The sequence below is a fragment of the Hevea brasiliensis genome, chromosome 6 (genome assembly GCF_030052815.1).
Source record: "Hevea brasiliensis isolate MT/VB/25A 57/8 chromosome 6, ASM3005281v1, whole genome shotgun sequence".
Taxonomy (NCBI): domain Eukaryota; kingdom Viridiplantae; phylum Streptophyta; class Magnoliopsida; order Malpighiales; family Euphorbiaceae; genus Hevea; species Hevea brasiliensis.
This window is the reverse complement of record NC_079498.1, coordinates 4135536-4148308: the sequence shown is the minus strand read 5'-3', so window position 1 is coordinate 4148308 and position 12773 is coordinate 4135536. Positions and strand designations below refer to the sequence as shown.

The 12773-nt window shown below is 32.5% G+C and overlaps 4 protein-coding genes across 4 annotated transcripts; all 4 read right to left on the bottom strand.

Annotated features, from left to right (window-relative positions):
* Positions 1–1254: 1254 nt before the first annotated feature.
* On the bottom strand, positions 1255–2427 carry LOC110665390 (fasciclin-like arabinogalactan protein 12). The gene has a single exon (XM_021825476.2). It carries the CDS (start codon positions 2360–2362, stop codon positions 1550–1552), a length of 813 nt encoding a protein of 270 aa, XP_021681168.2. The 5' UTR covers positions 2363–2427; the 3' UTR covers positions 1255–1549.
* A 1983-nt stretch (positions 2428–4410) lies between these two features.
* On the bottom strand, positions 4411–5767 carry LOC110665389 (fasciclin-like arabinogalactan protein 12). The gene has a single exon (XM_021825475.2). It carries the CDS (start codon positions 5468–5470, stop codon positions 4658–4660), a length of 813 nt encoding a protein of 270 aa, XP_021681167.2. The 5' UTR covers positions 5471–5767; the 3' UTR covers positions 4411–4657.
* Positions 5768–7316: 1549 nt separating this feature from the next.
* On the bottom strand, positions 7317–8340 carry LOC110665388 (fasciclin-like arabinogalactan protein 12). The gene has a single exon (XM_021825474.2). It carries the CDS (start codon positions 8250–8252, stop codon positions 7446–7448), a length of 807 nt encoding a protein of 268 aa, XP_021681166.2. The 5' UTR covers positions 8253–8340; the 3' UTR covers positions 7317–7445.
* Positions 8341–9791: 1451 nt separating this feature from the next.
* LOC110651301 (fasciclin-like arabinogalactan protein 12) lies at positions 9792–10804 on the bottom strand. Its single transcript, XM_021806592.2, has one exon. It carries the CDS (start codon positions 10734–10736, stop codon positions 9924–9926), a length of 813 nt encoding a protein of 270 aa, XP_021662284.2. The 5' UTR covers positions 10737–10804; the 3' UTR covers positions 9792–9923.
* Between the last annotated feature and the right edge of the window lie 1969 nt (positions 10805–12773).

Below are 12773 nucleotides of genomic sequence, written 5' to 3'. Positions count from 1 at the left end.
CGATATTTCCCTTTGCAAATGAAGGCTTATGCCTGGACAGTGAAGATGGGGCAATTGCTAGCCGATGGCTTGCCTCCATTCAATTTCATAACCAAGTTATTTGAAGTTTTAACAAAAATGATTCAGTTACCTGTTGGGCATATAAAGCCTTTTTTTTTTTTTAATAGGCCATATGATACCTGTTGGGCATATGAAGCCTTTTTTTTTTTTAATAGGCCATATGATATTAGAGTTGAGTACGGAGTTCAGCCTTTGACAAAAGGTCCAATACAAAATTCAATCTCAAAACTAAAGAAATTGAAAGAAGAGACCCAAAAACCATAGTCTCATCAGAATCTAGGCCGGGTGGCCAACGTATCCTAAACCTAGGGCAAACATAGACAAGGTTGAAGTGGAGCAGCACGCCACCTAGCTTTGTCCATCGACCGGAAGGTAATAGAACCTCCGATGAAGAAGAAACAAAGCAAATCTATTTACAGCCAACCCAATGGCTCGAGAGAGAGCCCACACTCTAGGTTAGAGGAAAGCCAGCCTTCCCTGTCCGGGGAAGCAGAAGAAGGCCGCCTGTGGTAGCAAAATGAAGCCCATGTGTGAACGACGATTTTATTATAACTGTTTTGGGATGGATTATACGTGGAGGTCTCATCAGATGAAATTCATAAATATAATGCTTTCTTGGATGGTTTGAATGTGATTGGGCCATTATTTTTTGGATATTTCACAAGTGTTTTCAGTTTAATAGATTAGGACTAAAAATATAATCTTAAAACAATGAGGCCCATCCAACTAATTATATAATTTTCCCACAACTGGGTGCAACCCAGAAGCAGCAAATTTGGATTTATGAGCGCAAATTTAACAAATGAGCAAAATTAACTTCAACTCCTCTAAGGCCTGTTTGGGTTGAAATTTAGAGCTCGAAAAGGATTTTTTTTTAATTATTATTTTAAATATTATTAAAAATAATAAAAAAATTAATTTTAAAATTATTATAACTAAAAATATATTTAACTCTTTAATTAACATATTTAAAGGTCTACTAAAAAAAAGTGTTTAAAGATATATATCATTATCATTTATTAGCCCACAATCCTACTATTGTCATCCCATCAAATTAATCATATTGCCAATTAAAAGCAATTTACTTATTCATTTATGACATTCCAATCTTCTTAATTAGCATCATAATTTAAGCTCACCAGCTAGCAGATATATATATATATATATTATCATGAATTGTATGCAAATAGAAAATAGAATAATATATGAAAATTTTCAACTTATATATATAAAATTCACAAAATATAAAAGTTTAAGGAAAAAAAAGAAAATTTTAAAAAGTAAAAATATAAAACAAGAAGAAGGAAAACCCCTCAAAATTATTCACAAACTTAGAAGGATAGAAATGTGATTGAGATAGAATGGGTAATGGCATTATTCAAAGCACACTGGCCCTGTTGATCACCACCGCCGTTCATCCCAACCCGCCAAAATCATACACCATTGAAGAACCGAACCTGCTTCATAATACCTCGCCAGAATTCTTGTGTCACAAAGAAAATATTGCACCAACCACACCAATTACTCCTAAGATCACCAAATTATCGTGAATAATACAGCTTAGTACTGCACCAGAAATATCCTTAGGAACCACAGGAGTCTCTGCTCCTTCATCCTTTTTAGCCTTTGGCGGTGCCGGCGCTGGAGCAGGAGGCTTAGGGGCGAAAAGATCTAGAGGAAGCAGCACCTTGTCAACCTGATAAATGGCAACCTTCCCATCTGTGTAGACAATTGCTGATACACTTGTATTGGTGAGTCCTGTACTTACATTTACTAAATTTTCAGTGGTGGTCACATTGAGAGCGAATCGGTTGCCTGCTCCTGATAGTGTTTTTAGAGGGTTACTCACAGTCTGGAACTGGGAAGTCGACAGGAATCTTGGAATTATATGAAACTGAACCAACTCGATCTTTTCTTGATCAGAAAGGGAGTTAAGAGTGCCTGATTTGATGATGCTTGAAAATGCTCCATCAGTTGGGGCGAAGATGGTTACCCCATCGCTCGAGTCGTTAAGCTGGGAAGATAACTGGATGTCCTCCTGGGTGGTTTTTATGAGGCGGACGAAGAATGTGAAGTGACCAGCTTTTTGAAGGACTTTCACAACGTTAAGAGGGCCTTTTGAAGGCATTACCGGGACCAGAGCAGGTGCTGGTGCAGCAGCTGCAGGTGGTGGTGGAGGAGGGGCTGCAGCTGGTGCTTTTCCTGTAGGGGCTGGAGCTGCAGCCGGTGATTGGGCTAGGATTGTGGAGCAGTGTAGGAAGAGAAGAAGCAGGGAAAATGAGAAGGGGGATTGCAGCTTCATTTTTGTGGCCTAGCTTGGTGCTCTGAAGCTTTGCTAAACTGTAAAAGCAATTGCTGCTGAAACTGCTCGATGTGGAAAATGGAGATAGAGGACGTTCTTATAATGGTACTGAAAAGGATGAAGTTAATTAGGTAAAATGCTCAGTTTAGTTACAGAGACTTGCTAATGGTTGCTAGTACCCTATCTCAAGCGCAAAAGGTGGGGTATCAATGGAGAGATTTCTGAAAAGGCAGGAAAAAACTAATAGGCTGGAGAGATTTCTCAAGTAGGTGTAGGTGTAGGGTCATTGAAGATCTAAAAGACTCTGGAGAAGGGCTTTGTCAATCATTGAGCTTTATTCTGTGAACTGATGGCTTAACTAAAGAAAGTGCAAGATTCACTTCAACGTCGACTGCCCATTAATCCAATCTTTAGCAATGATTGGATTCATTGGATTAATGGGACGAGTAAGAATCTCGAGCAACTAAAAATTAACGTTTCTTTTTTCTTTTTTCGAGCGAATTCAAGTGTTGAATTCATTATAATTATTCCATCTCGAAGCTCCAATTGGAGTTCAATGAAAAAAAAAATAAATTCTTGTGATCTTTTTAAAAAGGGTTTTGATTTAGTTCATTAATTTTATTTGTAATTGTGACGTCAAAACTTGAACTTAGAGTTGGCAAAATATTATATACAACTCAACTAAATTTTTATTTTAAAATTTGGATCGATTTATGTGGAATTAAAATTTAATAAATTTTATAAAAAAAATAAAATTAAGAGACTTTTACGAAAATATTTTTAAGTTGAGTGGCCGTTTATAATATTTATATATTTAAAATACAATATTATACATTCACAATATTTTTTTTATTAAACTTTTAAATTTTTAATAATTCGTTTAATATGAGTAACTTTAATTTAATAGGTATATTTTAAGTAGGATAAAAAAATATTAAACTTAGGAATTTTTTAAAAATTAAATTGATTTTAATTTTATAGAGGATTATTATCACATACAGCAGCTAGCCCTTGTCCGTCTCACGCCTATCAATTTACCAAATACCAATGCCCATTTGATGTAAAAGAATGATGTTACAATTTTTTTTTTTTTCTTCAAAAAAGTTAGAATATTGAGGCACAATATCTTGCATTTATGTGATGTGGGTAGGGTGGTTATTATCCCGATTTAATTTATTATTAATTTAAAATATAAATATATGATTTATATATATATATATTAAATAATTAAATTTTATTATTTATTTTATATCATAATTTTATAGCATTCATATAAGCAAATAAAATTTATATCAATGCATATATGTTTGTGGCAGCCACTAAATAGAATATAAAGGTAGCAATTTTCTTTTAGTTATTGTTCTAATAGTATTATAACTATTTTCATGTGTAAATTATTTAATTAATTAATTATATTTTTTATTTTTAATTCAATAAAATTAGATTTTTTATTTAAATTGTGGAATTATTAAAGAGTTTAAGTTTGAACTAAAGTCAATCAATCAACTAATTAATTATTTTTTTAATTTTTAAATAAAGTTAATAAATTATATTTAATTTGTGTACACTAATAATTTTTTGAGAAAGGAAGATTCATATTTAGATTAGGTAAAGTAAGTATTAAGGCACATTCTAATGTAGTAAAATTAAAATAAAGAAAATATTAAGGCTAATCTTTGGCATTTTCTCACAAGAATTGTTCCAACTCTAATTTTAATTTGAAATTGCCGTACGTTATAAACCAACAATAGCTTCCTTTTTTTTAATAAATTCAGATACACTCCTTCAATAACAAATTTATTTTTATTTTTTTATTTATCTTTTTGTATTGTGTTTTTCGTAGATATTATTTTTATTTTTTTCTAATAATATCTATTGATTTTAAAATATGATTAATTTATTCTGTAAAATAATTAATGTGATCTTTCAAAATATTACTATAATAAAATTTTTTTTACATAAATCTAATTCACTATATACAAGATGTATGATGGGATATACGTTGATATACAAAATTTTACAAATAAGAAAAATATAAATTATTGAAAATAAAAACAAGAAAAGAGTTTTTTTTTTTTTTTCCTGGTGATACATTAATGAAAACTTGAACCACATTATGCTACAAGAACTCAAGCTTTCAAAAAAAATAAAAATAAAAATAGTGCTGCAAGAAATCAAGAAGAATGGCAATTATTCAAAAGCACTCACTTAATCACCACCCCAATTATCCAATAATCCAAATCCCCGGAATCATAAAACACATAGCAAGGCAATCCAGGCGCCTACCAGCATCGATCAGAAGGAAAGCAGTGCAGTAACCATACCAACTGCAGTGAATCCCAACATTACATGATAGTGCACTATCAAACTTACCGCACCAGAAAGATCCTTAGGAGCAACAGGACTCTCTACAATGGGAGCCTTCTTAGGCTTTTCGGGAGCCGGTGCAGGTGATGGAGCTGGAGAAGGAGGCTTAGGAGTGAACATGTCCAAAGGAAGTAGCACCCTGCTAACCTGATAAATTGCAAGCCGGGAATCAGTGTATACAGTGCCAGAAATCGTTGTGTTGGTTAGTCCTGTAGTTATGTTCACTAAATTCCCTCCGGTGGTCACGTTCAGCGCAAACCGGTTGCCTGCTCCGGCCAGTGTCCTTACTGGGTTACTCACTGTCTGGAACTGGGAAGTCGATATAAATGTAGGCACTATATGAAACTTCACCAACTCTATCTTGTCTCCATCGGTCAGAGAATTGAGAGTGCCTACTTTGAGGCCTGAAAATGCACCATCACTTGGTGCGAAGATGGTTGCTCCATTGTTGGTGTTGTTGAGCTGCAAGAATAGCTCTGTATCCACTTGGGTAGATTTCAATAGGCGGACGAACACCGTGAAGTGGCTAGCCTTTCCAAGGATCTTAACAACGTCAAGGGGGCCAGGTGATGCAGCTACTTGTACTCCAGTTGGTGATTGTGCAGGGGGTGCAGGTGGTGCCAGTACTGGGGCCACGGGTGGTGCTTGTACCGGGGCAGCAGCCGGTGACTGGGCAAAAGTTTCGGTGGAGTGAAGAAAGAGAAGGAGAAGTGAAAATGAGAAAAGATATTGTTGCTTCATTTCCTAGTGGTTTTAGCTAGGGAACGAAGCTTGAATCACTTGGAAGTAAAGTGGAGATAAATGCAGGAGAGTACTAATGCTTGATGATGTGTTTGATATACAAAGAGGGGTTTAAGAGTGTTTTATTTATAGTAATGAAGAGACAATGTACTAGCTCCACAAGCTTAATTACTATCCATTACCTTAATCTGCCCTGGAAAGGTAGAGGGTATCAATAATACTGCCTAATTATTTGCTTCAAAAGCAGGGAAAACAGAACAAGATTGAAGGTGGGTTTTAATTTAATTATCCAAGAAAAGAAATAAAATTAAGCAAATAAATTTGTAAATAAGGGCTGTGAGGTCTCAAATTAATTCTGATCGATGCCAGAAGAACTGACAAAAAAGGACACAAAAAAAGAAGGGATTTGTATGCAACAAGCGGGAAAGATGGCTCCATCACTGATAGAGCCTAGTGTAATGGTTTAGCAGAATTGGGCAACGTTGATGCTGATGGCAAATGACATGTCGCAGCTAGAAATAAGGCCTTGCTCCTTGTCAATTCTCAACTAAATATAAACCCAATTAATTGCTTTTGCCAATTAGGAAAATTCTTGTCAATATCTAATTTTTTATTAATTTAAGACATAATTATATGAAATTCACTTATCATTAAAATTTTTCTTGCCTAAACTCAATTTACCATAGATTAGTGGGACACACGTATTGAGTTAGAAAGGATTTAAGTAAAAATTTTTCTAATAGGTGAATTCTAACATAAATTTTATATTTTAAATTAATGATAAACCAGATCTTGATAAGAAATATCGTACAAACTATTATTTAGCATCAATATCATCTGGCCTGCCCTAAAATATTCTGTGCCAGGAATGAAACTTATCATCTTCACAATCTTATCTAAATTTACTACATTCTTCTACCTAAATCCATCACCAGATTCACCACAAATATGCAGTTTATTTGTTCTTACTATATCATCTTTCTATTTCACTTGAGCACCAATTTATTATACTATCCATCCTTTCTGTTAGAGGTTTAAAATCTCACATTTAAACAAACAATTAATACAGAAAAATAAGGTTCAATAACATTATAGATTCTTTAATTAACCTCAACTCTTAAGTTTTATTCATAAAAAAAAATAAGGTTAAACTTTTCTGATATGGTATCAGATATTTTTGGGTTAAAGGCTTTAGAGTTCAAATTTTAATTGTCCAAATTTATTATGAAATTAAAAATTAAAACAAAAAACTATTCTTACCTCTTCTCCATCCTCATTGAATTATGAATTTATTGATGCTATTTCTTACAATTATACCGAAATTTAAGTAGAAACATAAATAATAAAATCTAATTACACCTTGTCCTGTCATCATTTTTAATTGAATTAGAATTTATTGGCGCTATTTCTTGTAACAATAATTATACCAAAATCTAAGAATGTAAAATTCCTCATATGTTTATGTTACAAATAATATTTCTCATTTTTTTACACTATAAATTGTGAATCAATAGATATTAATGGGTTGATAGTTATGACCTGTCTCATAATATAAAATATTATTTTATATCGTGACAATTTATATCTCTTTAAAAATTTTTGAGATACTGAAAAATTGTGGATGGATGGATAATCCATTGCTGCAGGAAAATTATAAAACTGGAGCACAATTATTTTTTGTACAAACAAGAGAATCAATGATGGATTACACTTGTAGATAGGTGACAACAGGAATTATTTAGAATCACTAACAACAAATTTTTATTTAAATTTGATTTAATATAACTATAAAATATAAATATATAAAAATTTAAATATTTAATATTTAAATCTTATCTTGTATCTTATATTTTAAAATTCATGTTACACCAACGTAGACAAGAAAAATCTGTAACTCATGTCTTCATCAACACCATTTAATAACACAAATTAAAGCCGCATCATAACTAGTGAAAACCCTTTAATTTACACATAATCACGAGGAAAGCATTGCAGAAACTGTACCAGCTGCGAGCAGGGCCCAATTATTCTGCACAAATGAACTCACTGCTCCAGAAAGATCCTTAGGAACGGTAGGACTCTCTACAATGGGAGCCTTCTTCGGCTTTTCTGGAGCCAGTGCCACTGCCGGCGACGGAGCTTGAGCAGGAAGCTTAGGTGTGAACATGTCCAGAGGAAGTAGCACCCTATCAACCTGATAAATCGCAACCCGGGAATCGGTGTATACAGTGCCAGAAATGGTTGTGTTGGTTAGTCCTGTTGTTATGTTCACTAAATTCCCTCCGGTGGTCACATTAAGCGCAAACCGGTTGCCTGCTCCGGCCAGTGTCCTTACGGGGTTACTTACTGTCTGGAACTGGGAAGTCGATATAAAAGTAGGCAATATATGAAACTTCACCAACTCTATCTTGTCTCCATCGCTTAGAGAATTCAGAGTACCTACTTTGAGGCCTGAAAATGCGCCATCACTTGGTGCGAAGATGGTTGCTCCATTGTTGGTATTGTTAAGCTGCAAGAATAACTCTGTATCCACTTGGGTCGCTTTCAATAGGCGGACGAACACACTGAAGTGGCTTGCCTTCCCGAGAATTTTAACGACATCAAGGGGGCCAGGTGAAGCAGCTACTTGTACCCCGGATGGTGACTGTGCAGGGGGTGCAGGCGGTGCCTGTACAGGGGCTACTGGCGGTGCTTGTACTGGAGAAGCAGCAGGTGACTGAGCGTTGGTGCAGTGCAGGAAGAGGAGGAGAATTGAAAACGAGAAGAAAGATTGTTGCGCCATATTTGTTGCGTTCTTGAGCAATATAGCTTGAATTGCTTGGAAACAATGGGATTACTCTGCTATTGTTTGATGTGCAATAAAAGATTGAATATATGAAGGATTTTATAGTAGTAAAGACAATGAAGTTAGGTGCAAGATATGGGATTTTTGGTACGCTAGCTCAGTTGCTAGTATTACATCAATCCTGACAAGGTGAAGGGTATCAATGTAGAGAGCTATAGTACTAGCTGAAATTATTATTAGCTTCAAAAGCTGGAAACACAAAATGAATTTAATTTTTTTTTTTTTAATTGTCTAACAAGTAAAAGATCTCAAGTGGGTGTGTGGGCAAATGATTGATTTGTGCAGAAATGGGATTCGTCAGACTCAAGTAGGAAGAATAGCTTTATCACTTAAAGAGCCTTCTGTAATGTTTTAGCCGACAGATACGCATGATTAATTCTGTTTCAGCCGTCACAATCCAATCCTATTTTTCAGAAACAGAATTTTGTAATCTACCAAAAAACAAAAAAACAGAATTTTGTAAAAAAATAAAAAAAAAATTCTAGATAGGTAATGAGCATCATATATAACAATATAAGCATACTAGAATTATTGGACAGCAATTTAAAAAAAATAAAAATTAAAATAAAAAAATTAAAATTAAATTTAAATTAAAATTAAATTGACGAATATGCATGTACCTTTATCACCAAACCACCATCTCAACGATGATCAATAAAACTCGTGTTCATACTTCGGATAAAAAAAAAGTTCTAAGCCATTCTTTTCGCTAGTTATATATATCTCTCTCTTAGATTTTTCTTGTTTAAATCTTATTTATCATGAATTTAAAATATAAGATATATAATAAAATTTACTCATTATTTCGTATATTTCCAAGCCTATTGTTCCATATGCTTACATCCTTTTTTGTCTATATGCAAAATTTTTATTAATTAAGAAATTCAAGAAAAACTTAGCACGGAAATATCCGACTAATCCAAGCCAACAAGTCAATCTCAATACACCTAAATTAGAACGTATTATGCTAAGTGAAAAAATTTGGAAAAGACAAAATAAATAATCTAAGAGTAAAACTGAGAACAATCCAGAAAAGTCCAAAAAAATTAATGCAAACAGACTCAAAATCTTAGGTGCATGATAAATTAGCTTAATAGATTTTTGTATAACTCACTATGTGATTATCTTAAATATTAAGTTCCAGCTGAATCGACAGTTTTAATTGAATGTTTTACTTTTGAGTTGATTTTAATTTAATTTGATTTTAATTTTGATTTAATTATATTTTTAATTAAATTTAATAATTAAAATTTTTATATTTTTTAAGTTAATTCAGTTTTAGCTTAAAATCAAACTAAATCAAATTGACTAGTTTCGAATCAATTTAAAATCAATTTTAATAACCAATTTCATTGAGGCCATTCAAATATGCAATTGAAACAATAATCTGTATACATCCATTTATCAATCAAAGCAGCCAGGAAGAGCTTATAAAGAGTTGAATTATGCTAGCTAGAGATGAATTAGATTTGAAGATTGCGAAAAATGGCAATTATATTATTCATATAAGCACTCATCGTAATATATATTAATTCATCAACACATCCAATGTAACATCTCCTGAAAAATCACAAAGGGAACCCAACCCATACAAATTAATTAACCCACTTATAAGGAAAACATTGCAGCAACCACCCCCACTGCAAGGATCACCTCAATTTTGTGCACACCAAAACTTGCCACCCCAGAGACATCATCAATGGGAACAGTAGGACTCTCTACAACCGGAGCCTTCTTAGGCTTCTCTGGCGGCGGTGCCACCACCAGTGGAGCTGGAGCTGGAGCAGGAGCTGGAGGTAGGTTAGGAGCGAAAAGCTCCATAGGAAGTAGCACCTGATCAATCTGATAAATTGCAAGCTGGTTGTCGTTGTATATAGTGCCAGATATGGTGGTATTGATGACCCCTGTAGTTATGTTCACAGCACTCCCTGTGGTGGTCACATTTAGTGCCATCCGGCCACCCTTTCCTGCCTGAGTCTTTAAAGGGTTACTCACTGTTTGGAACTGGGAAGGTGATATGTATATAGGAGATATATGAAACTTCACCAACTTGACCTTGTCTCCATCGCTTAAGGAGTTGAGAGTGCCCACTTTGAGCCCTGAAAATGCACCATCAGTAGGAGCAAAGATGGTTATTCCATTATGTGTGTGATTAAGCTCCACAGTTAATTCTGTGTCCGATTGGGTGGCTTTCAATAGGCGGACAAAGAGTGAGTAGTGGCCTGCCCTTTCCAGGATATTAACCACATTGATGGGGCCAGGCAATACCGGTACTTGTGCAGCAGGTGGAGGCGGTGCCTGCACTGGGGCCACCGTTGGTGCTTGTACTGGAGCTGCCGCCGGGGATAGGGATACGGTTTTGGTGCAGCAGATGAAAAGAATGAGAAGAGACAATGAGAAGGCAGATTGTTGTAGCTTCATCTTGATTGAATTGTAGTGTATGGAATAAGGCTGAAGTACTAATGCTTATGCTTGCACACAAGTGTTTGATGTGTGAAGAGTAAATAAACAAGAGGAGATTTTATAGCATGTGAAGGTGACAATGAAATTTAGATGTGAAATGTGAATTTAGTTACAGAGATTTATTAGTTTATGGTACCTTTAGGTGAAGGGTATCAATGGAGAGAGATGTAAAACTTGCAGCAGGCAACTGCAAGTATAGTTAAGCTTAACAAGAGATTTCTAAGCATCAATCTGTGCATGAATTAATTAATGTTGTCTGCATCTAAGGGAAGGATTTATAGTTTATATCGCTGAAAGAGCTTTCCATATGACGTTCTAGCTGCAAAAGGAAAAGAAAAGAAAAGTGCATATGATTCACTTCAGTTTCATCAATCGCATTCCAATCCTAATCAAGATTTGTTTATTAATCAATTCCAGTAATTACTTGAATCTCCTAATTTTTAAGGCTAAATTTTTTTTTTCTTCCTTGTGCTACATTAATTATAATTAACACTTGAATTTTTGTATTTTAAGAAATAGATGAAAATATTCTTAAACTTTTATTTTATTATATAATTTCATTTGTTCTCTTTTTTTTTTTTTCTAAAGTTTTTTTAATGAAAAGTGAAAATATCTTAATAACCCTCAAAATAAATTATTATTTCATCTTTAAATTTTACTACTATGAATAATTGTGAGTTTTTTTTATCACTATTAACAGTTTAATCACTCGTGGATCATTTTTTAATCTCCTAAATAAATGTTTAATCAACAAAAATAAATGAAGAAATGAAAGTATGTTATTGAAAAAAAATTTAGAAACGTTTAATCTGTTTTCTTAAAATACAAAAATTAAATTTTAATAATAGCATTATATAAAAATAAAAAGTTACTTACCTATATCTATATATAGAATGGCATAAAATAAAAATTTTAGTGGCTAAGGCTCTGTTTCGGCAATATTAAATGTTCTAATAGTTATAAGTTATTTTAGTAGTTGTCAACCATTTTACTAGCCGTTAGTAGTTAACTGTTTACGTAATGATTTAAAATAAAAGTATTTAATAAAAATAACTATTGAATTAGCTACTAAATATAAAAATAGTGGTATTATCTTATTAACTTTAATCAAAATACTTCCTCAAAGTTTAAAAATTAAGATGAATAATTTTTTATAAATCACTCCATCAACTTCTAAATATTAATATAAATACTATATCATCGAACAATATAAATATAAATAAGAGAAGTGATATTTGAATTAGCGTCAAAACACTAAATACTATTTTAAAAATTATAATGAAATAGGCCTAAATCCTAGTTGATACCCATTTCTAGTATCTACAAACGAGTTTTGTTTCAATTGTAGCCTAGGCATTCTCAACATAATTTAAAAAAAATAATAATAATAATCTTTGATGATAGGTTAATCCATAAATTTATTTGTGTGTCCAATTAAATGCTAAAAACTAAAAAGCTTTATTTTTAAATAATGATTTACGTCGTTTAATGATGTATTAATTAATATGGAAATATGTAGCTGTGCCCAGCTTTTTCCAATTAATATTTTATTTTTTTTTTAGAAAATTAACATTATATTTTTGAAATAAGAAAATTAATATTTTAAATAACATAAGAAAATTTGTATTATGTGTAAGTAATTAATTTTTAAATAATATATATATATATATATATATATATATATATATAGAGAGAGAGAGAGAGAGAGAGAAATTATATACAAGCTTGTTAAATTAGAGTTGTATGCCACTGAAATAAAACCCCTTTATTTAATTTGTTAAGGTTAAAATTAAAAATAAAATAAAAAAAATTATATGTAGTTTTAAGATTTTATAAATAAAAAATGTGATTCTTTACGTAAACCAAAATACCATAATTTCTTATTAATGTGGAAATTATATATTATAAAATGTGATTCAATTATTTAATTATTATTAAAAGGCCATGCTAAATTTAAAAAAAAATAAAAATAAAAGTCATTCTCAAAATTGATAC

Excerpts from the sequence above, each read along its gene's own strand:
- LOC110651301 (XM_021806592.2), bottom strand. The coding sequence starts at position 10,736 with ATGAAGCTACAACAATCTGCCTTCTCATTGTCTCTTCTCATTCTTTTC.
- LOC110665388 (XM_021825474.2), bottom strand. The coding sequence starts at position 8,252 with ATGGCGCAACAATCTTTCTTCTCGTTTTCAATTCTCCTCCTCTTCCTG.
- LOC110665390 (XM_021825476.2), bottom strand. The coding sequence starts at position 2,362 with ATGAAGCTGCAATCCCCCTTCTCATTTTCCCTGCTTCTTCTCTTCCTA.
- LOC110665389 (XM_021825475.2), bottom strand. The coding sequence starts at position 5,470 with ATGAAGCAACAATATCTTTTCTCATTTTCACTTCTCCTTCTCTTTCTT.